We start from the raw sequence: 24,184 nt of genomic DNA on the forward strand, positions 1-24,184 counted from the left end.
GGTAAAACACTAGATAAATGTTTCATTTTAATGGATAAATCTTTATTGAATAAATCATATGCAGTTTATTATAAACAAATCATTTTAAAGAAGCAGAATTATCAATCGTCACATCTCATAAATATTGTGTTAGTATTTAACTGCATCATGTACAGAGAAATTAATTAAAATTACATAATTTATGTTTACGCAACAATCACTTAAAGTAACCAGCTAGAACGACTCTGAATAATAATAATTAACTTTTATTTATCTGGCACAAAACATACTGTATAAACAAAGTACTTTACAAGACAGGTCAGTTTTATTTATATAACCCAATATCACAGATCTGACAGTGTTTACAATCTGTCCTCTATTCTTAGACCCTCCGTTTGGGAAAAACTCCTCCAAAACATCCTTTGACTGTTTATAAAAAAGAAGGAAGCGTAGCAGAGGAGGGATCCGTCTTCCAGGAATACTTTTACGTACAGAGAGGACAGAAATAACAACAGTGGATTTGCACTATGTAGAAACACTGAGAATATAAGTGAGGAAGAGGACAGACATTTATGAACAACATGGATACATGACAGGAAATCTCATAAGTGAAGCAAAGATTAACACTGAAAAACAGCTGAAACGCTACAAGGAATCTGTATAAACACATACGCAGACGTGCAACTTTATAGGAATGCCATCAATTTAACCTCTTCCGGAAGTACGTTTCACTAATCCCCTCTGGTCGCAGAATCAAAACCTGCGGAGTGCAAGTACCACTCTTAAGTACAAATTCAAGGTACTTGTCCATTTCATGCAACTTTCTACTTCTACTCCGCCACATCTCAGAGGAAATATTGGACTTTTTACTTCCCTACATTTATCTGACGGCTTTAGTCACTAGTTACTTCCTGTCCAGTGAAAACCTCGTATCTCCAGGTGTTTGTGATGAGCTGAAGGATGAAGAGTTTCCTTCGTGTGCTGAGGAAACTCTCCTCCTCCTGAAGCTGAATAAACTCTTTAACCCCCCCTCGGATCAGCTGGAAAACGCATCGTCACAGAGCTGAAAACAGGCTGTTTCTCTGAGCTCAGGGAGACTTTTTAGAGATACGTGGTTCTCACAGGACAGAGGCGCAACAAACACGTGATGATCTTATAGACCATGATGCATTGCTGCAGGTTAAACTACCCAACATATAAAGCAGTTAAAATGAGCTCAACCTGAAACATCTGCAGCAGTAAAATGCAACACACACATGAATGCAGCAGGAATATGAATCCAGAAACATCAGATATAATAAACACTGACGACTTTTACTGTCACACTTTAACTCCATGTTGCTGATTACACTTATATACTTTTACTTGTAATGGAGTATTTTCACAGTGTGGTGTCAGTACTTTTACTGAAGTAAAGGATCTGAATACTTCACGCTTTGCGTTTACTCTACAATTTATTAAAACTACAAAAGAAACCTTGAAAATGTTGTGATAAATGTATGTTTCTGTGCGTTAGTGACTATGTGATTGAGGAGAAGACGGCCGTGCTGCAGAAGAGAGAGAGCGAGGGATTCGGCTTCGTCCTCAGAGGAGCTAAAGGTAGACTGGATGGATGGAGGAGTGGTGGGTGTTTGGAGGTGTTGGGAAAGAAAAAAGATATTTAAAACAGAGGAAGAGCAGTGAGCTTTAAAACTCCTCGCTGTATTGTTTCGTAATCTTTCAATGCCTTTACAACACGCTATCTCTCTGAAGGGGAATTTTTGTAGGAATTAAATTGGGAATCAATAGAGTTATGAACTGGGAGAATCCACTGGTTCTGCTAGTATTGATCTCAGTGTTTCCCAACAGTCCTGTGGGTTAATGTTCTGACATTTTAGTTTTTGAGAGTTTGGTGGATGGCTCTAAATACTACGATTCCCATGAGCCTCAGCTGCCGTTGCAATGGAGAAGAAGCCAGCCAGGTGTGTTAATCTCAGCTGTAGCAAATACAAAAACACCCCAAACCCGAATTGAACAAAAGATTGTTTATCGAGATTTCTAAAAAGTCTCCTCTTGAGTCGCTTCTTGGGCGGATCAGATGGTCATCTAACATCGAAAAGCACTCGAGACGAAAGGTTTAGTAAATGCGTCTGTCTCTCCGAGACGTAATCTGTACTCCTCCCAACTGTAACTATGCGAGTAAACGACCTGTGGAAATAGTCGCTTCCGCAGAAGTTAGCTGTCAGGAAGAAAGCAGCTACAGCCATTTCTACACGTGCGATCGTACGGAAGAAGCACCGAGCTGCTGTGGCGTTTATCTGATCTGTGAGGGAGCAGTGACGACGATTAAACTTTTGTCTTGCTCGTAGTTTATAAGCGTGATTCATCCATGTGTTAGGTCATGGATAGTTAAACTGATATTCTTCTTCTGGTGTTTTTGTGAGTTACCACCTCCTTCTGGACTGGAGGAGGACTACGGCCACCGTAGATTCTCCTACACGCTTGGAAGGGGAGGGTGAGGCGAGCGGTGTTCAGTAGTTTGCACACTGGACCTCTAACGGTACAAGCAGCCATTAGCAGCCAGCTAATGACACAGTTGTGCTGCTAGGGAAAAAAGTATGAGCAGGTTTTGAGGGGAACGTACTTTCTTTTGTCGTGGGCGAATTGTATTTCTGTCCACCGTCCTCGAACAGCACTATGGAGCAAACGCTGCCCTAGTAGATTTCTGGAAATGTCACTGTGTGTTCTGATGATTGAATTTAACCACGGGAGTTTAAAGTGTGTTTACATGCATTTTAGTATTTTGGTGGGTTAGGGTAGGGGTAGTAAAAATAAATATTCTGTACAGGCCCACACAGTCCTGACATGAGGTCCGGTCACCTGTGTGGGTGGCCTTTAAAGTTAATTCCTCGCCAATTATGAAATCAGGTTGCAATGAACAGCAAAGAAAAACATGTTCAGTTTGTTCTATAAACATGTTTTCCGCCTCTTTTGCAAGCTGAGACGCCCATCGAGGAGTTTGCCCCCACCCCGGCGTTCCCCGCCCTGCAGTACCTGGAGTCGGTGGACCAGGGGGGCGTGGCCTGGAGGGCGGGGCTACGGACCGGAGACTTCCTCATAGAGGTAGCAACCGTCCTCTGATGTGTGGCATCTCTGCTACAGATCAGCTCTGTGACATACCTTCACCTGTCTGTCTGTCTGTCGTCCAGGTGAACGGTGCCGACGTGGTGAAGGTGGGTCACCGGCAGGTCGTCTCTCTGATCCGACAGGGGGGAAGTCGACTGCTGATGAAGGTCGTATCTGTTTCCAGAAAATCAGAATCCAACCTGGTCAGGAAGAAAGGTGCAGCAGCCGGTTTTATTTATTAGGAATAACTCTTGTATCATTTCTTTTATTTGATGCCAACTTTCACCCGTTAACACAGACAGGATTTACTTAAATTTCCCAATTTCATATATTAATAATTTCCATATAAAAATACAATAATAATTAGAGCTGAACAATTAGCTGATTTTTCGATTGACTGAAAACAACTATTCTGATATTTTATTCACAAAAATTGTGATTCTTTGCAGTTTTCGATAATTTTAATCTTTGAGTTTTGGACTTTTAGAGACATCACCTTGGACTCTGGGAAGTTGTGATTGGTATTTTATAGATTAATTGATAAATAATACCAAAATGACAAACTGAACCTGAGTCAAGTCTAGAAAAAGAACATTATCAGAGGACATTTGGCTCTGCTCTGCCACACAATTACAAAAAAGAAGTTATTTTACTGCAGTGGGTGTCGCTAAAGGATCCAACTACACATAAAGTACAGTGTTTGTGTCTCTGTTCACTCTCCAACTGTGATCTGATTGGTTCTTGTCTTGTAGCTCCGCCCCCTCCAAAACGAGCCCCCAGCACCTCGCTGACACTCCGATCCAAGTCCATGACCGCTGACCTGGAGGAGATAGGTAAAACAAACACACACAAACACACACACACAGCAGAGTTAAGTCAAACTGTAGGAGTGTGTGTTTTTGACCTTTGCTCTGTCTGCAGCCAGGAGGAGACGCATTGGTGAGTCACATCGATCTGATGGTTGTTGGTGTTGTGGCTTTTGTTTTAATGTGTTTTATTTTTTGCTGGAGTGACGTCATGGTGTTGCAGTGATGTAACAGCCAGGGCCGTAGCAGAGGACACTGAACACATCTTTAATATTTCTGTGAATTTGGGGGTTTGTTTTTTGAGTTTACAGTCTCGTATTACACAGACATGTCACATGCTGGGTTTTGTTTAGGCTGATTCTGAGAGTCGTTGGACTAATTATCCTAAAATCTGACTGTTTTTAGGCAAAAAACTTCATAAATTTAAATAAAAAGGGTTTTAGTGTTCTCCACAGGATTTGACTTTGAAACATTCAGACCATCATGCAGGGAGATAAGATTTACAGAAAATATATTTGAACACTTAATTAATGTGAAATGTGGCTTTTTCTGAATGGAGTTTGGTGGGTTGCGTTCTTCTGGAGGAATTTGGACTCATATTCTGACACGGACAAAAAAAACAACATTAGAAATATTAAAGATCTCTTTGTACCAGATTTAGCACCTGGTTACTTTCCATCAGCAGCTAGTTTAACACCTCAGTATTGCTACGGCCCTGCTAACTGATGTCGTGGTGCTGCTGTAAGTTTTGATTTTAGTGATGTCATGATTTGCCACGGTGTCACACTTTTTTACAATTGGTGTCATGAGGCTGTGTTTAGTTATTTTTGTTTATCTTGTTTGTATTATGTCTCCTCCCTCCAGAGAAACTGGATGAGATGTTGGCCGTGGGTCAACAGGAAGTAGTTCTGAGGGCCCGCCCATCAGACGACTTCAGAGCAGCGACGGTCAAACAGAGACCGACCAGCCGACGCATCACACAGGCCGAGATTAATGTAAGTATTCGTGAACATTAATTCATGTAGTCATAAACATGGTCCTAACCCATCATAAGACAATAGAGACATGACTTCTGAAGATCTTAACAGGGATACTTCTTTGTTAGGGGGTTTCTACATTCAACCCTACACATATGGTTCTCCCAGTGGTTCCCTACCTAGGGGTCGGGACCCCACAAGGGGTTTTCTTTAAACCAGGCAACACTTTAAGACAGAAACTCGTTCACCCTAAGGACAAGTTACCCACACAAAAACAGAGCAATGTAGTCTACTCAATTCAATGCAGTGAGGAAAACTGCAAAGAACGGTACATAGGCGAGACCAAACAGCCACTTCACAAAAGACTTTATCAGCACAGATGACTAACTCAGGATTGCAGAGCGCCGTGCATTTGCATCTAAAAGCTACAAACCGCACATTTGACAGAAGCGAGGTGAAGATTCGAAGTAGAGAGAAGAGTTGGTTTGAAAGAGGAGTCAAAGAAGCCATTTTTGTGAAAAAAGAAAACCCCTCTTTGAACAGAAATGGTGGTCTGAGATTCAATCTGCCCAAAGTCTATCAGAGTGTATTAACACCGTGGTCAAGCCAATCACATGCTAATCAGGTACTTAACAGTGATGAGGGAGGTGCAGCCAGAAAACAATAGGCCTGATTACTGATTACTGGGCCATCGTGGAAACAATTAGGTCAGTTTCAGGTGAAACTAGGCAGGTAAACAGCAGATACTCAGGTAGACTCCTTCCTGAGGGCGGGGCTTAAGCAACACAGAGTAGCTTACATTTCTGAGTTCCCGTCCCATTTTTTTCACAACTGAGAATGACTTCCGGATGGGAGCCGAAACGTCTTGATTCTGAAAACAGTGTCCAGATGACTACGACTGAAACTTTTTCTACGATATTTCCTCAGACATTCGTCTAGTTTTGCCATTTTTCCTGGTGAATTACTGCCTAATTTTACCTCTTTGGGCCTCAAAAAAATATTTTGTTTGACAGGGCTCGACAGTAACAGTTGCCACCACTTTTTAACATATTAAAAAATAGGGACAGCAAAACGTACGCCCCAAAATAAACACATTTTGCTGTTACAGTGGGAACAAGACAATGCCGCACGTGTATCTGTTTTAGAGGCAATGGCGAAGCAAAGAAGTTGTTTGACTGTGGGGTGAAAAGTTCAACTAACCCGTCAACGTCACAAACAAATTGGATTCATTTTTGAGGGATCTGTGAAGAACATGACAGCTGCACACGTTAACACTTAAGATTCAAATTCTGTAAAGTATCAGTTAAACTACAAAAAATTTTGTTCAGTTACTGTATTAAAGCTTTTAAACATGACATTTTATGTCACATTTTCATTATTAAGCTGACGTATAACTGCACAGTATCTTAATTACTCAAGATACAAGTTGACTAAAAATGGAAACCATGTTTTCAGTTTCGGCAAAAGCCGATGCCAGCCTGGCAACCGCTTTTAAAAGCTGGTGTTGATCCCTGGTTGAACTAGTCGCAGCTGGTGACGAGGGGTTTCTTTGTTTTTAAGGGGTCACCAGCCAGAAAGGTTGGGAACTACTGTCGGGGGCTACAGAGACGCCACATAGAGACAACAAGAACTGTGATTGGTCGGCTTGTGTTGAGGGGGAAGACATTGTTAAGCAGGTTGAAAAAAAAAAAAAGACTTTTCAGGAACGCAGATCTAACAAAAACCATTTCCACTGCAAACTTTCTGCTCACCACGATCACAGCGAATGAATTAACGTAAACATGGCAATCGCATGGCCTCGGTGTTGTATTCAGTCACGCGATAAGGCAAAATAGAAGTTACCTGGATGTAACTCCAGTATTTGGGTTCGCTCGTATCAAAGTAAAGAGTGTGAAAACAGGACGCGGCTTGATCGTATACGATAGCTGGTGCCTGAACTATAAGTCAAACCAACACTAAGCATCTACAATAGGACTGCTGTTAACCCCTTGTGTCAATATAATATAATCCCACCAGAAGAATAATCGGTGTCAGCAAGTTCCTTATTGGGTCAAACAGCTAACAGAGCGCAGACGTTATGAAGGGGATCATTAATCTTCAGTGTAGATAAGCAGAAAAATAATTCACAATCAGTAATAAGTTAGATTCAGGCTTTTTGTAGATTGTGGACTAAATGTGTGTGTGTGTTTGTGTGCAGTCGTTGTTTGAGCGTCAGGGTCTGGTGCCCCCCACACCTCCAGAGAAGAGCACCATGGCGTTACCCCGAGGAATGTCCAGAACCAAGAGCTTTGGTGAGACACGATACTGATACGTGATATTGTACAGAAATATTATTGTAGACAGCGGTGGAAGAAGTACTCAGATATTTTACGTAAGTAGAAGAAGCAATACCGCCATGTAGAAATACTGTGTCACAAGTACTCATTATGCAGAATGGCCCATTTTAAAATAATACATTGTTGGATTGAAGTATTGATGCATTAACGTGTTTGTCACTTTAATGTTGCAGCTGGTAAATGTGGAGCTCATTTTAATTACTTCAAATACAGCTGGGTAGCTTAATCTATAATAATACTTCAGAATTTACAAGTTGATTTATATTTTGTATCAAAATCTGCAAAGTAACTAATGTTATCAGATAAATGCAGTAGAAGCATTTAGTAGCATAAAATGTTAATACTCAAGTAAAGTAAAAGTACCTCAAAATTATACTTAAGTTCAGTACTTGAGTAAATGTACTTCCCCCACTGATTACAGATACTTTTAAGTCATTTTAATGTGTGATTACTACATTTGTATCTTGACATCAGTGAAAGATAACGACATTGATTTTACCATGGTGATCATAACATTTAGCAGCCCGGTTAACTCAGGGATAATTCTTGTATCATTTATTTTATTTGGTTACATTTTTGCCCGTCTTTTAGTTAAATTATAAAGTTTTAATAAAGCAGTGTTACATTTAGGGACGTGCATCACAGGTCAGTTTGAATTTAAATTTAGTTTCATGCCAAATTTGTTAGACACACACACAAACTGTATTGTACATACATATATATTATTTATGCTAAGTCAGTTTTATTTATATAATGGTAAAGTTTGAGGTATTTGTTGGGTACCTTTAGTTTAACGTCTCCATGGTTACCACGGCAGGCACACCTGAGGACGACAGGATCTCGGCTCTGATCAATGAAAGTCGGTTTCCACGGAGCTCCTCACTGACAGACAGCTTCATCCCTCCTCCTCCACAGACAGCTCCACCCCCTCCTCCCTCACCGCTCTTCCTCCTCGACTCTGGCCCTCCTCCCTCCTTCCTCCCTCCTCCTCCCCCGGCCAGAGGGGAGGGGCTAACCCGCTCCAGCTTCAAGCCAGGGGCAGAGCCGAGGCTCCAGGAGCTCTCCGATTCGCCAACGAGGAGCCACGCCCACGCCGAGCGGCAGAGGAAGGCGAGGTCGATGATTATCCTGCAGGACACGCCGCCGCAGCTGCAACCTGACACACACGCCGCCGCCGCCACGCACACTGCCACACATTCGCTTCACACCGCCACACACACCTCCACGCTGTCTCTCCACAGCACCAGCCCCGCCCTCGGTCACTCACCGCTGTCACGCCGCCGGGGACGACCAATAGAAAACCCTTATGCTAACGTGGGACAGCAGGCTCCGCCCTCCAAGCCGCAGAGGAGGAAGTCACCTTTGTTGAAACAACTTCCTGTAGAGGAGCAGGGTTAGGATTGTTCAGACCTGTTGTCTTTCTGATTTCTATGGAGTTTTATTTGTGTCTAGTTTCCTGAGAGCATGATGGAAAGTTTTGAGCCCATTAATTATATTTTGAAGAGAAATTATAATCACGCAAAGAATAATGTCATTTGAGCAAACAAATCTATTCTGGGGACAATACATTTATTTTCCTATTTGCTCTCAATATCTCTGCTCTGCGCGCTCTCACGTTTGTTACAGTTTTGGGAACCTTTATTAAATTCTGTTAAATAACTACCTGTATTGGTTGACAGCTAGCTAACTGCTGCCAGATATGCAGTAGCTAAGTAAGCTAACATTAATTGGCTAACTTGAAAACTGCCATCAGAAGAACCTAAGACAGGGTTTTGTTGGACAGTGTGCTACATTGCATTTTAAAAGCACACATTGTGTTAAGCTATTAGCAATAGCCAGGATGCCAGAAGGTGATTAATAGTAATTAGTAAGACAGTGAGAGCTGTATACATAGTACACTCAACTCAGGGCTATACACAATTAGCTTAGTGAGCTAAAAAAGTACAGACTCACTTACGACTGGAATTTCATCAAGGTTACCAAAACTGTACAAACTACTTACGCATGGCTGTGGTGTACTTGCTTCCCTAGTGAATAGCAAACAAGCAAATTTGTTTGCTAAAATAAAATTATTCTTTCCTTGATAATTATTTAAAAAAAAAAAAAGAAAAAAAAAAAGTATGTGCTTGCAAAAGTGTGCTCAAAATGTGCCATTGTGTGCTTGGGATGGAGATAGAAATATGCCGTACACTACTACTCGTCACTCTAATCACTCTGACTCCTTGTTTTTTCTTCTTCTAGGACTCCATGATTCGTCCAAATTAGAGCCACCCAGCAGCCCCAGTAGGGCGGAGCTGTACCAGCAGCAGGTTCTTTCAGAGCGTGCTCGGGTTCAGGGCCGCAGGTCGTCTCTCTTCCTGTCTGTGGAGGGAGCCGGGTCAGAAAACCAGGTGCCGCCCCTCCTGACTCAGAGCCATTCAATGGACGACCTCGGCGAGCTTCCACCTCCAGCCCCGGTCCTGTCGCCCTCACCAACACCTCACACCTTCCTCCACCCACTGACAGGGAAACCTCTAGGTCAGTCTGACAGCACAATCTTATCTGATCTCTCTTGTTAAGAGTCTGGCTGTATTCTGTATGAGTCACAATAGTCAATTCTGGGAAACACTAAAGCATTAACTTCATCCAAATCAGAGATCGATGAAAACAGGACGGTACTGCTTTATTAACATCAAGTAAGATTGGAATCGCTAGGTTTTTAATGATGATTTGTACCAGGGTATCAAATTTATCATTCTGATTATTTTAATTACCCAATAATGCTGATGGTTCCTGATTTGACAGATACATAAAGTTACGTGTCATCGGCATAGCAGTGAAAAGAAATGCTATGATTCAAAGAGTCAAAGATCAAACAGTTTCCCCTCGGGGATCAATAAAGTATTTCTGATTCTGATTACATATGATTTGGCCAAGTTGAAGCACATAGATATAAATAAAAATTGGACCTACCCTCAAAAGTACTCCACAAAACAGAAGGGGACCCAGGACCGAGCCTTTAGGTACTGCACAGTTCAGAGGAGCAGTAGACGATGTGAAATTACCACGAGCCACAGTAAACTGTCTGTTGGAGAGGTAAAAGATAACCCACTCGAGAGCAGCTCCAACAATACAATCTTCTCTTCTCTCCTCAGACCCGTCATCTCCACTCGCCCTGGCTCTTGCTGCACGAGAACGAGCGCTCACTGCCCGCACGCCGAGCCCTGAACCTCGACTTAAACACGCATCTGCCTCCACCACACCCATCCCCACCCCAGCTGCCAGCCCCGAGGGCAGACACAAACGCACTCCTCTCACCACCCCGCACAGCAGCCCCGAGCCACGATCCAAACGCACCACCCCTCAGACAAGCCCCGAGCAGAGAACCAAGCGCACCACTCCCCAGACCAGTCCCGAGCTGAGGCATAAACGCATAACCCCACCTTTGTTCCCTGAAGGACAGGTGGAGCGTCCAGAAACAGAGGGAGGAGTGACATCACCTGCCGGCCCCTCCCCTGAGCGCTGGAGACCCACCCCCGCGCCATCACTGGCCAGTGACGGTCACTCTGCTTTGATTGACAGGCGCAGAAGCCTCACAGTGGGCAGCTCAGAGGAAGAGGGCGGGGCTTACACAGTTACACTCCCACCTGCATTGTTGTCATCCAGTGATGAGGAGACTAGGGAGGAGCTCCGTAGAATCGGCCTGGTAGCTCCACCCCCTGCCTTCGCCTGTCCTCCTGCCCCTCCTCCCCCATCTTCCCTCACCTTGTTGCCACGGCGAGTAGGGGAGGGAGGGGGAGGAGAGAGTGGTCCTGACTCCCTGGGCAGACGAGGAGATGAGGAAGAAGGAGGTGATGAACGGCTCCATGACAGCTCCTCCTCCCCCAGCTCGCTCCCTCCTTCCATCACCTTGGCCTCCCCTCCTGCTCCGGCCTCCCCCTCCTCCCCACCTGCTGCTCACCCTTCCCCATCCTCCCCCTCCACCACCTCCCCAATTGCTCTTAAGCCACGTCTTCGTTCACCAATCGGTCGGGGCCGCTCTGCGCTCCGGGACCCTCTGCTGAAGCAATCATCAGACAGTGAGCTCCTCCCTTCTGCTGCATCCTCCTCCTCCCCCTCCTCCCCACTCTGTTCCTCCCCCACTAGTGGCCGACAGCCACGCTATCTGTTCCAGAGGAGGTCCAAGCTGTGGGGGGGTGGGGACGACCGTGGCGAGGAGCGGCGGGGCCTCAGCCCGGAGGAAGGGGGAGGCCGTCCAGCAGCACTGGGAGGTCAGGGGTCAGGGTCAGCCGTGGATCTGACCAGCCGGTCGGCGTCAGCACTGGAGCTGAGCGGCAGGGCGGGGTCTGGACTAGATCTTGCTAATCGGCTACAGCTGCTCAACAAAGACAGTCACTCTCTGGGGGAGGAGCCGAGTCCCCTCGATCCAGGCCGGAGGTCACCAGTAGGAGGTGCCAGGTACATCAAACTGCAAATACTGCAGTACTACTGACCTGATAGTACTACTATATGTGTGTGTGTGGTAACATAATCTGTTTGTGTTGTTCCAGATGTGTGGACAGTGGAGAGAGTAAATCGTAGGTTTTTATCTCTGGTAAACATTTCTCGTTCTCGCCAACAGATGATTTTCATTCGCTAACAGCTAACTAACATGCACCTTCTTTGCAGATGACTAACTACTAAATGTCTGAAATTACTCCCATCTGTCTTGCAAACCTTGGAATTGACCATTTGCTAAACACCTTCACCGAAAAAAGCGATTATCCAATCATAGCCTAGCAACCGTAACAAGGCCTGTCAAGCTTTGTATTTCCCAACATGAAGTATGCATGGTGCTGTCGTAATAGCAAAACTTCATATAGAAAGAGTTTGGGGAGTGGTGTCTTTTTTGTTAATCTTTCCAGAGCCAAAGTTCAAGGAATAGGTTAAACAGTGTGTGAATTTGCTCTAATGTAAGCTGCAAACATTAGCATATCCGACTAAGTAGCTTGCTACTTACAGTAGTACCTTAGCGTTACTTCCAAGAGGCCAAGAGTTAGCATATCATTAGCCAGCACAAATCAAACATCTGAGTATGTTCTATAGTAAGCCAAGCATCCACACAGGGTTACATCAGAATGATACAACAGAACGATCTGACATTTTTTCTTATAATACTGTTGTATCGCACTAGGTATAACTAGCTTTGCTGTTATACAAAAACAATGCTGCCCCTTTTTTCCATGTCTGCTACATGGATTATTAACTGGTGAGGATAATGACTTTTTGCCTGGGACATATTAGCTTTAGCCTCAGTCTTTTAGCATTGATATTATGTCGTAGAAAAGGTTTCAGTCGTAGTCATCTGGACACTGTTTTCAGAGTCAAGACGTTTCGGCTCCCATCCGGAAGTCATTCTCAATTGTGGAGAATGGGATGGGAGCCGAAACGTCTTGACTCTGAAAACAGTGTCCAGATGACTACGACTGAAACCTTTTCTACGATAGAACACTCCTGGACGAATGAGGGACTACACCGTCCCATTGATATTATGCTTGTAACCATCAAAGGCATTATTTAAGACATTTTTCACAGGGTTCTGTGAAACAAATCAGTTGGAGGCCGCGTTTCAACCAACCCATGTAGTTAACATTGGCATTAATTAGCTAGCTAGCTATAGCTCATAAAATCTACCAGCAACAGTAATTTCAGCCAGCAAAACAGAAATGAGAAGCTGCTTTTGTCTACTTCTGTTTGGAATCAAGAAACCCGTTGCTTCCAAAGTTACTGAGAATTTTGAGTTGTCTGCCATGGTTATCATTGTAAACTGCATGTGCCTTGCAAGAATAAAAAGCTTAACAGGCGTAGCAACAGTAACTAAGGGGAGCGGGGCTTAGCGCAAGGTCAATTAGTAACTCCATGTAGACATACTGTAATATTTATGTCATTCACATACTGTTTGTGTTGCAGGTTGTTCTCTAGTCTTGGTGAACTCCACACTATCTCCCAGCGAGGATATGGTGCCAGCTATACAGTCCGACCAGGAAGCCGCTACCCTGTCACCCGCCGGAGCCCCTCCCCCTCTCCCTCCCCATCTGATCGATCAATAGGGCTTGCCTCCTCTTGCTCTGAAAGGCCAGATCTGAGCTCCGGTCGCGGTCTAACCATCCTGAAGTCCTCCAGTCTCAGTCTCCCCTCAGAACCAAAGGAGGTTCGGTTTGTGATGCGAAGTGCCAGCGCACGAACCAGGTCCCGTTCACCCTCACCTTCACCCCATGCCTCTCCCTGCCCCTCCCCGGTCCTCAGCGGGCCCCTGTTGGCCCTTCGGCCATGGAGGCAGCGGCCCCTCAGCCTGTGGAATAAATATGACGTGGGTGACTGGCTGGAGAGCGTGGGCCTTGCCGAACACCGCCAGCGCTTCCAGGAGCACGAGATCGAAGGTTCCCATCTCCCCGCCCTCACCAAAGACGACTACGTGGAGCTGGGCGTCACCAGACTGGGACACCGAATCAACATCGAGAGGGCACTCAGACAGCTGCTGGATGGTTCCACTTGACCCCTCACCTCTGACAACTAACCTCTAGACATCCTGAACTGTGACCTCATTACCCCTGACCTCTGGTCAGACACTAGGCCATCTCTTTGACTAGGATATCTTAGCAGTGACTGAATCTTTAGACCTTTTTACCAACGTGGAGCCCCTTCTCTCTGAATGATCTCGGTGACATTTTGGCTTATCAGCTCTTTGATCAACCCAGAAACACCAAGGTCCAGTATTTAGCTTTAGTGTGGTGTTAGACCTCCAAGATTTAATTTGAGCACTGTTAACATCTAGTGCCTAGTGTTTATGTCGTAAAAACTCAACCAAATTTCTCTATTTAAAAAATAATCCACTGCATTATCTTAGTTGGCTGATTACCTTTTTGTCTCAGGCTGCCTTAGATCCAACAATGTTTCAAAGTAGAAATTTAAAGACTAACATTTGCCGGTTTCTGGGAAGGGTCTGTTGTACAGGGAAAATGATGGCCAAATTCTTGTACATTTTGATCTACAAGAATACAGAAATGTTCACATAAGCGTCCCAATTGTGTGCGTCCCCAAGTGTCAAACTGGTGGCAAAGCCACCATTGCTGGCAGTTACATCAAAATAAAATAAAATATTAACGATTTACTCCAATTCTATCTTTAAATAAAAAAGGTGGGGTATGCGATTCTAATCCAATACACATCTTTTTGTCAAATTCACTGTCCGTTCAGTGTGCGCGCTGAAATAAAATCTGGTGTCTGTACGCAGCCCTGGTTCTGTAAATGGGAAACAAAGAGGCTCGGACCGAGCCACACAACACTATTCCAGCCATGATTTGTGCGTCAGGTAACGTTAAATGACATGCCCGCGGACATTCAGCTTACTTTCTAGTTTGCCAAGATAAGCTGTTGTTGTGATGTTAGCTATAGTAGCAGGAGAGTTTGCTGGCTCTGGGAAACGGTCTCCTCTGGCTGTTAGCTTCGCAGCAGCGACTGCAAGGACCCACAACCTAGCTAAGCTAACGCAAAACCTAGCTAACGTTAGTTATATTACTTGCTGTGTCGTCATTCGCTCTATATCATGGTATTGGATTTCTCCAAAATCACATACCCCACCTTTAACTTAACTTTGATCAACAGTCCAAAACCCAAATATATAAATTTCACTATTATAGAAGAAAAACTATGAAAACAAGCTAATTTTCATATTTGAGAAGCTGCAAGCAGTGAATTTTGGCATGTTTACCTAAAAAAACAAAACAAAAAGAGACAACACTTAATTATTAACAATTATCAATCACTCATCGACTTGCTAAGTGTCTGGAATGTGTGCACCTTAAAATTTTACCTACAGTTGCGCGTTCTGTGCTAGCTAGCGAAATAGTTTTTTCAAATACTGACTTACGTGCCTGTTAAACAAATAACTTTCTCTCTATGTTTGTTTTCTGTATATTCTGATCTGGATCACCAGAAAATACAGAGGATTATCTGAGTTTGACTTTGCGTTAAGAGACGCTGCGAAAGCTAGCTTACAACATCCACACAGTGTTCTACAGCATTATGTTAGCATACTAAGCTAATTAGAGCTGAACACAGCTCTACTGCTAATCTCAACAGGTGAAGGAACATTGATCAAAGAGCTGATCTGACAAACTGATTACAAATATAATGAGACGGGTTCTTTTTAAAATCGTGCCATTCTGCTTCCCCAGACCAGTTTAGCTGGACTTTTGCTAGCAAAGCTGGACGATTAGCGAGCTACTGGGAGTCTCTACCTTAACATCAGGAGATTAGCTGAGGATATTTCTTCGTCCTTTTACAGAAAGTTCTTGTGACTTGGCTTTTTTTTTTCTCCAAATATCACTCATAAAGAATTTGTGTTTATTTTGAGTTCATATCTTAATACCGATCATTTAGAATTTATGAATAACAAGTAATAATAATGATAATAATAATAATAATAATAATGTGGTGGTGATGATTTACAGAGTTTAATAGTTTGGAAAATGATTTTGAGTTCCTTATGATTTGACAATGAGTTGAATTTCAAGGTTGTTTTGGTGATGTTTTGGAATTCATGATGATTTGTCAATGAGTGTGACTTTGTGCTGATGTGATGTGTGTTTCAGGGAGAGCTGCAGCAGAGCTCCAACTGTAAACCTCTCTGGTTTCTAACCTGCTTATCGAGGGCTTACTGTACATGGTGCTATCTGTTTAAAGCCATCTGTACAGAAAATACCTTTCTCCTTCCCCTCCTATACCTTTCCTCACACTGACACCTGGAACTCTTAGCTTAACCCCCCTTAACTCTAGTGTGTGATTTAAACTAAATTAATCAATCGAGTGTGGCTGTACCTGCCATAACCATCTAGCAGTAATGGTAACTCGCCAGGAACAGGCCATATGTGGAGTTTCCTCCCTGCCATATTGGGGATTTCTTCGCTGCCATACGTGGAGTTTCCCAGAGGCCATAAATAGAGTTTAAAACCGGCCATAAATGGGGTTACCCAATTACGGTTTACCGTGTGTTCATATGAAGTCACAAAATTTGTGTTTAGGAGTTAAGGTGCGGTCACACTGAAATTTGTTCCCCATTCATTTCAATGAAGCAGCATATAAGACGGATTTGCTCCTGCCTTACAAAGCCTGGTAAAACCGGTAAAATTGACACCTAATTTAGAATATTGTTCATATCCTTTTTATATTACTGCACAGTGAAATGCTACAAGTTTCAGAGAAGAAACTTTTCTGCAAGTCCAAGAACAATTAACAAAGTAGGGCTGGGCTATATGGCCAAGATTTTATTTCACTCACGATTAAAATGTTTTACCTTCAAAATGCACAAAGATTAAAACGTGATTGAAACATTACATTAATTAGGTCTTCATGCGTAAGATAGTTAAGCAAGAATTATAAAGACCTGCACCTGAAGGGCTGTCATCGTTATGCGTATTTAGGAAATATCGGTTATTCCATACAGATATGGGCTGTCAGTCCCACATGCTTCAATTAAGTAAAGCATTACATCCGGATTAATAATCAGTTTCAGCAGATAGAGCAGAGAAGTCTACACACTCGTTCATCTGCTGCTGTTTGTTTCTCAACATCAGCCTGATTTCTGCAGACCGCTGGCTAGTTAGCATCTAAGTGTTGCCAGATTTTTTTCTAGGTTACCTTTACTAGGTTAGTCTTTACATTGTAAGAACTTGATTTTGACGATGTAGACATTTCGTATAATTAATCCTATTCACTTGACATATCGCCCAGCCCTACAATAAGCATTTGATAAGCTGTACGATTTAGTTTGTGGAATGCTATTGCTAGCCTGGCAGCCATGCTAGCTGATGCACTTTGCTTAAAGCCCTGCCCATACTACACTACTATCAAGCTAGCTTTCCGCCACAGTATGCAAGTAAATTTCACCTTGCAAAATCTGGTCTGACCGCACCATTAACATCATTAATGGGCACAACTCTTAAAGAAACTGTCCCTCCTTTCGCCATCTTACCCAGAGACGGATGAGAAGACTTGTATCTGTGCGTCCAGTACAGAGATAGTTCCAGTGTTTATCCTAGCTTAGCACAAAGACTGGAAGCAGAGGGGGGAACTGCTAGCCTAGCGTCATCAAAAGTGAAAGAAACACCTTCCAACAGCAAAGCTGTCTTATTTACATGTTGTATCTTGTTAGCTAGCAAGCTACTCACCAATTTATCCAGCCAAGTTTTGTTGACAGAGTTAGGACATAGCTCAAACACATCATGAGGACAACGCTAACTGCTGCTAAAACCACAATGTCTCATGTTTATTTCATTGCCTTTCTAAACATGTACAATAAACAAGATGCAACACGTACATAAGACATCTCTGGAGTCACTGGAAGGTGTATTTCTTATATTTTGTTTCCTTTAAAGTGGAATTGGGAAGCCGAGTTAATGATGTATCATGAACTGTTGCCGCTTAACGGCGCTTTGAGTGTTTTCTCAATGGAGACCATTACTGCTACGACTCCCTCTTTTCTTAATAGTTTCACACAGTAAACTTATACTAATTTGACACAACTACATAATCTACCCGACACGTTAGTCTTTCCTCTTGATTTCCCTCTAAAGCACAATCAACATTCCAGTGCCTGTTTCCACAACAACAAATAAATCTACTGCGTTTATCCAGCTTTTTCTCAGACTTAAGTACCTGAATAAAAGCCGAGCCACAATCATGAATGCCAAAGTTGTACAAGTTCGTGGTGCCCTTTTATGGGAAAAAGTATTACCTGCCCGTGGCAGAGCACAGAGGTATAGAATGTAGTGTCTATGTACAGCACATTACAGTAGACTTTATAGTCTGTATAATATATATTATGGTAGAATAATGTAGCTATAGTGTAATATATAAAGTATAGTAGACAATAAAATGTATACAGTAATATTTTGGTAGACCGTAGTCTATAAAGTCTTTAGCCATATGTGATATTCAGCCTTTGTAAACAGCTACACATTAAAACTAAATGCTACTTTGGCTCAAAAAGATTCACAATTGAGTTTCAACAGTGAGCTGGAAGGAGATTCTGAGCCACTATAACAAAATCCATGAGTTTAAGTTTAAATTTAACACTAAATCCACTTGTTTGAGTTAATAAATTATATCTACAGTCACTTAATCATACTATCAATTTAGTCTTTAGTGTTCATTGCAGGAGTAGTTATTACAGTCCGATCTGAGCAACACCCCCACCAAGACATAAAACAACAGAAATCAAATCCCAGCAGTGTGAATCTGAATCCTTTCTAATCCCTTATCGAACCTAGTTAGGTTAAGCTTTCAATATTTGCAAGTAACTAAAAGTTACAAATAACTCAAACTCAAAGAGCTGTAATCAGCTTTTGTTGAGTGGGTGGTACCTGATTACGGAACCAAACCCTGTTTTATTTTAAATTTAATTCTACCTGATCACCTGCGATGGTGGAAATGCAGGTGTTATATACAGTCTCGTGCAGTCATCCATAAGTCTTAGAACCCTAGTTACGTAGCTAACTCCCATTTGGACTTGTAATTTGAAAAGAGAGCGTGCTGCCGGCAGTAGTTGGGTCACAGTAACCAGGCGTTCAGACTGAAAACAGCACTGCGTTAAAAAGGTGGTCTATAATTCCATGTGACAAGAAAGTTTTCAATGCGACAGAAGCAAGGAAACAGAATTACACCGTCCAGGAATGTGCGCTTACAAGATTTTGTTCGGCCGAACTTGCTGCATGACGCAGAGTTTTTTTTTTGGAGTCCTCTGCATTGGACCCCAGCATTTTTTTCACGCAGCGCTACTGTCGGCCTAACGCCTGAGTGAAACGCGTTGTAACGCCGTCAGTGTAGATGGTGTATTGATTAAAACCAGAGACAGATGACTGAAAAACGTGGCTGAGAAGATCAAGGAAGTAGAGAGCGACAAACTGGCGTCTCACTGTACTCTGGGAGCGTATTCAAGCTAAAAGGGGTTCTTAAGTTGCTCTTTAAGTTAGTTAACACCCTAAAATAATTGATACAGCTGATTAAACGTGCTCATGGAACAAACTAGTTCGTACGAAGTGCTGGTCGTCCACTTCTAGTCAAGGCAAAAGTGTTTGTAGATGTTCCAAATGACCACACTCAAAAGGTGGCGCCAAAAATGCGAGAATCGTACTTAGAGAAGTTCAGACCCTCCTCCGCATACCTGCCCAAACGCTAACTGAAGTTGGCCAGATTGTTGGTGTTGTTGTCAGACGCAGCGCCTCCCAGGTGTAGACGGAGGAGGTTTCAGACACTGTTCAATGATCCGACTTCGCTTAAAGCATACTGATGCCTTTAGCTACTCGGAGGTTAGATTAAGTAGCCTTCCACACCGGACTAATGAAAACCAGCGGACACCACAAACATCTTTTTAGTCACAGGTAAAGAGAAAGTGCCTGTGCAGCTGTTTACACTGAGTGAATATCACATTTATCAGATACTGTATGTATAGCATATATTATAATGGACTAAAGTCTACTGTACAGAGTCATCCACAGAATGAGACGTGGGCTGTCGCTTTCTCTGCAGTGTAACAATGAAAATCAGTGATGGACAGGTCATGTGACCTCATAACCTCTGACCTCAGGTCCCCACTGGGAATCCCTCTGTACACTAATATAGACGTGAGGGCATTCACTTGTTGTAGGATTTCTCAGCCAATCAGAAACATAACCAGCGAACCTGCTGCTAAAATCTCACCAGTGACATGAAGTGAGGTCAGCGATATCAAATCAGTGTCAGCTAACGGGTCGTTCAGATTCAAGACCTTCTGAAGTTTCAAGATAACCACAAACTAAGTTTATTTAGCGGAAAACACGTTTCTTGTTCTGTCCTGAGACCTGCTTCCAGATCCATGAATCACACGTTCATCTGTCATGCTTGGTCTAGTGATTTGGGTGACTCACGAGTTATTTTTGCCATCTTGCCTGGATCCCGATTTATTTTTACCCATTCCTACAAACTGCAACCCTATTGTCCAGATCCCTTCAGTTTTACTCCCACTGCTGTTTTAATCCTCACTAAATAGTTTATTATTAGGGGCAACACACATCTGTCACATTTGAAACATGTCAAAACATTTGTTTCAAGAAACACATTCACTCCCTGGATTTGCACATCTCTGCTTCCATAACTAGACTGTCTATATGGCGGCCGGTCTTTGCACTTTATGCAGACTCAATAGCGTTGTGAAAAGGGAGGATTTTTCGGGGGGGTGTCCCTGGTTCTGAAGTAAAATTTCCGTTCGTTTTTCTTATAGACAATGTTAGGTGACTGACAGTTTGAGGATTTCTAGTCCTGGATGGTCACGTAAACTCTCCTGGTTGAATCGTCAGTGCAAAAGATGAACAACTGTGCCGGAAAATATCTGATTCTTTGACAAAAAGTACAAATGATAGAAGCTAAAGCGTTTTTTAGAAAACTTATAATGCAATCTGCAGCTTAAATTAATTGTGTTTTTTTCCCCTACTACAACAACGAAGCCTTTTCAGTTTGCTGTAGCTTTGATTTGCCAAAACTAACAGAAAAACATGATATTTCAGAATTTAAATAATTAAAAGTGATGGGCATAACATAAACTTTCCAGGAGACTTATATGTTTCTATGTTGCAGAATACTAAGGATATCATTAAAAGAAAAATTTGAAATGGGAATTCAGAGTGGGGGAAAATATTTCCAGAACCAGCAGCTTCTCCCAATTCACAACTCTATACACTATATATCTATATTTGTCAAACACAACATCCCCTTATGTTTGGTAAGCAGCCGTCATATAACCACAGTAACGCTGTGTCAGGTGTCCTGATATAGAAAAATACGCTCATCTGGTTCTACATTAACTGCTAGTTTATTTCTTCAAAGTGATTTTGCGTTCTGAAGCAACTGCTGACATGCTCTCAAGTTACTACAGGATCAGACATAGCATGTACGCTAGTTAGCTGCTTAAACTAGCTAGATCAAGAAGATGAAGCTAGCTAAACTTCTGCTAAAAGGCCGAGAGAACGTAAAAAAAAAAAAAAGGCAATAAGTGTTTTAGTGTTTGTTTGCTAAAGATTACTTTAAAAAACAGTCAAATCTATAAACTTGCATCAAGCACATACAGTATTAGTTTCACAAAAAAACTACAATGCTATTTAAGCTAACTGCTAGTGATTACTAATGCTAACCACCACCGTTTTGCTAACAAGTGGAAGCCACAGTGTACCTCTACCATTTTGCATCATATGGATTTTTGCCTCTGACTATTATTTTCCTCTATTGGGACACTACATGGTGCAGTATTGTTTTTTTCAGCTTCAAATCACTTTTGCCTAAACAACATGTGTTCTCGATATCAACCAAACTTCTTGGCTTAATTTAAGCTAAATGTATGCTAGCAAACGCAACTGCTGAAAATGACACTCTTACAAATCACTAGCTATTCTCCCTCAAGAAAACAAATGTGGCTAATTAGCAGTGGTGGAAAGTACATTTACTCAAGTATTGTACTTAAGTACAATTTTGGGGTGCTTTACTTGAATATGTCCATGTTATGCTACTTTATACTTCTACTCCACTACATTTCAGAGAGAAATACTGTACTTTTCACTCCACTACATTTATATTTAGTTACTAGTTACTTTTCAAATTAAGATTTTACATACAAGACATATGATCCATTGTTAGATTAAACTACCAAAAGTATATGAAGTAGTTAAAATTAGCTCCACCTTCACCAACTACAACATTAAAGTACAGCTTACATATTAATACATCAATAATATAACAGTATAACACTGACAATAACCACTCTGCATTATGATCACTTTTACTTTTGATACATTAAGTACGATTCGTTGCTAATACTTATACTTACTTTTAAGCAAATGCAGGACTTTTACTTGTAATGGGGTATTTTTATGCTGTGGTATTGCAAGTTGATGATTTGAATACTTCTTCCACCGCTGCGGATTAGAAAGCAATCATAGTCTGAAAGATGGAGACAAAATGGCCGTTCAGTCTGAGTGTTAAAAAAAGGCCAACATGGCGACAGGCAAGAACCAGAACAATCATATAAAAAGATGGAATAAAGAGACAAAATGGCTGCCACTGGATACTTGATAGTGTCATGAAAAACAAAAGCGTGACTTCACCATGGTAACGCCTCAGCTTCTTGCTGATTGGCTGAGAATCCTGGCTTTCTAACCTGCGTGTGAAACCTTCTTCCTCCTGATATTCACCTGGTTATAATGGTTTTATGGTTACCCTCCTCCTCCTTTCTAGCTTCCTCTTTTTACAGTATGTTTGTAGTTTCTTCTGGAGTGAGTGGCGTGTGTGTACTTGTAGTTTTTTTTTCTTCCCTTTTCTAAAAACTAAAGAGCACACAATGACAACTGATGAGCTCTGCAACGCAACAGATTGTAATCTTTATAATAAACTGTCCTTTATTACAAAGTTAACACTCTGCCTTCATGTGTGGTTCTTTCACATTAAGAGCTGTCAGGTTAGTCAACAGGTTTATGACCTCGGACCTAGTTTGGACGCTAAAGTTTAAAGTCCAGTTAATGAATGACGAGTTTCACCTCGTCCTGAATCGCTGTAGAACTTGGACATATGATGATATGAACTCAAGATAAATCGTTTAAAAGTAACAGTTTGATATTTTGATATAAAAGAGATTATTAAAGTCAGATCGCCAGGTTTAAAGCGATACAGTAGTTGGAAATTTTGTTCAGATTGATGCCACTCTCATGTCTGTACGCTAAATATGAAGCTACAGCCAGCAGCCGGTTAGCTTAGCATAAAGACTGGAAACAGCTAGCCTGTATCTGTCTGAAGGTTACAAAATCCTCACTGATTAACATGTTATATCTAATTTGTTTAATCTGTACAGAAACCAACGTTTTAAAATAAGTTGTGGTTATGAGTCGAAGCATGCAGGCATATTATTAAGTAAGATAACACTTTGTCATGCATCACATGCTCCAACAATCATCAGAACAACATAATACATCCCCCGATAGGAAACAATAGTAAAATGTGCACACCTAGGTCTCTCTCGTATCTACAAACACTAAAAACATCAAACTTATAGTCGCTATAATTTTGCTCTCAGAGGGTTAGAGGTTCGCCTATAGTTGTCGCTATAGTAAAATAAAAAGTATTCCGATCCTTTACTTAAGTAAAAGTAGAAACACCAGTCTAAAAATACTCAGCAAAATGTGCTTCAAGTGTTAATAATGCATTAACACTCCTTTCAGAGTGTTATATTAATAATACAGTGTATTATTGGTATTATTACTTAATGTTGTAACCTGTCAATGTGTAGACAGTAAAGGATGTCAGATACGCTGAGATGGATTTCTACATCTATATCTTTTCTCTGCCATACGACCTCCAGCTTATTCTCAACCAAGAAATGGCTTTTAGGACTTAAAGGGACAGTTCACCCCAAAATCAAAAACACACGCGTTTCCTCTCACCTGTAGAGCCGTTTATCCATCTGGAGTGTTTTGGTGCGAGCTGCAGAGTTTTGGAGATATCGGCCGTAGAGATGTCTGCATTTTTTTAATATAATGGGACTGTATGGCGCTCAACAGCGACGTCTCTTTCCAGAAATCAGGACCCGGTTACTCAAGATAGTCCACAGGTTCGTTGTGAGCAGCTTCATGTAGGAACTATTTTCTTTCTACCGATAGTTCCTACATGAAGCTGCTGGATGCTAAAATCCAGGTGGATAAACAGCTCTACAGGTAAGAGGAAAATATGTGTTTTTGATTTTGGGGTGAACTGCCCCTTTAAATAAAGTTCTCACCACAAAATGAGATTCAAGCCTTAATCAAGATTTTTATTTTAGGATACTGAGACAGTTTGGATCTCAGCTGTCAAAAGTAGACGGACAACATGGCCGCTCTTGGGTGACGGGACTCTTAAGACGCTTTTTATGGCAACGAGGAACCACACACACACACACACACAGACTGAT

At 42.1% G+C, this 24,184-nt stretch overlaps 1 protein-coding gene and 1 long non-coding RNA gene across 6 annotated transcripts in view; one reads left to right on the top strand and one right to left on the bottom strand.

Moving 5' to 3' along the window:
- The window catches only part of shank3b (SH3 and multiple ankyrin repeat domains 3b), a 50,817-nt gene extending 28,159 nt beyond the window's left edge, over positions 1–22,658 (top strand). For 4 of the 5 annotated variants that reach the window (XM_044185397.1, XM_044185399.1, XM_044185400.1 and 1 more), the window contains 12 exons: positions 1,496–1,578; positions 2,957–3,081; positions 3,168–3,300; positions 3,837–3,917; positions 4,006–4,023; positions 4,755–4,885; positions 7,065–7,158; positions 8,021–8,596; positions 9,445–9,720; positions 10,338–11,640; positions 11,733–11,759; positions 13,132–22,658. In XM_044185397.1, coding sequence (XP_044041332.1) covers positions 1,496–1,578; positions 2,957–3,081; positions 3,168–3,300; positions 3,837–3,917; positions 4,006–4,023; positions 4,755–4,885; positions 7,065–7,158; positions 8,021–8,596; positions 9,445–9,720; positions 10,338–11,640; positions 11,733–11,759; positions 13,132–13,717 — 3,433 coding nt within the window. In that variant the 3' untranslated portion in view covers positions 13,718–22,658. The remainder of the gene's footprint in view (positions 1–1,495; positions 1,579–2,956; positions 3,082–3,167; positions 3,301–3,836; positions 3,918–4,005; positions 4,024–4,754; positions 4,886–7,064; positions 7,159–8,020; positions 8,597–9,444; positions 9,721–10,337; positions 11,641–11,732; positions 11,760–13,131) is intronic. The other variant, XM_044185401.1, reaches the window with a different exon arrangement.
- On the bottom strand, positions 21–22,188 carry LOC122870962. The gene is made up of 4 exons (XR_006376746.1): positions 22,076–22,188; positions 3,780–3,904; positions 3,139–3,284; positions 21–739 (listed from the first exon to the last, which is right to left on the bottom strand). It is a non-coding gene; the product is annotated as an uncharacterized LOC122870962 (long non-coding RNA).
- Positions 22,659–24,184: the final 1,526 nt, after the last annotated feature.

This window comes from Siniperca chuatsi, linkage group LG23 (assembly GCF_020085105.1).
Source record: "Siniperca chuatsi isolate FFG_IHB_CAS linkage group LG23, ASM2008510v1, whole genome shotgun sequence".
NCBI lineage: Eukaryota > Metazoa > Chordata > Actinopteri > Centrarchiformes > Sinipercidae > Siniperca > Siniperca chuatsi.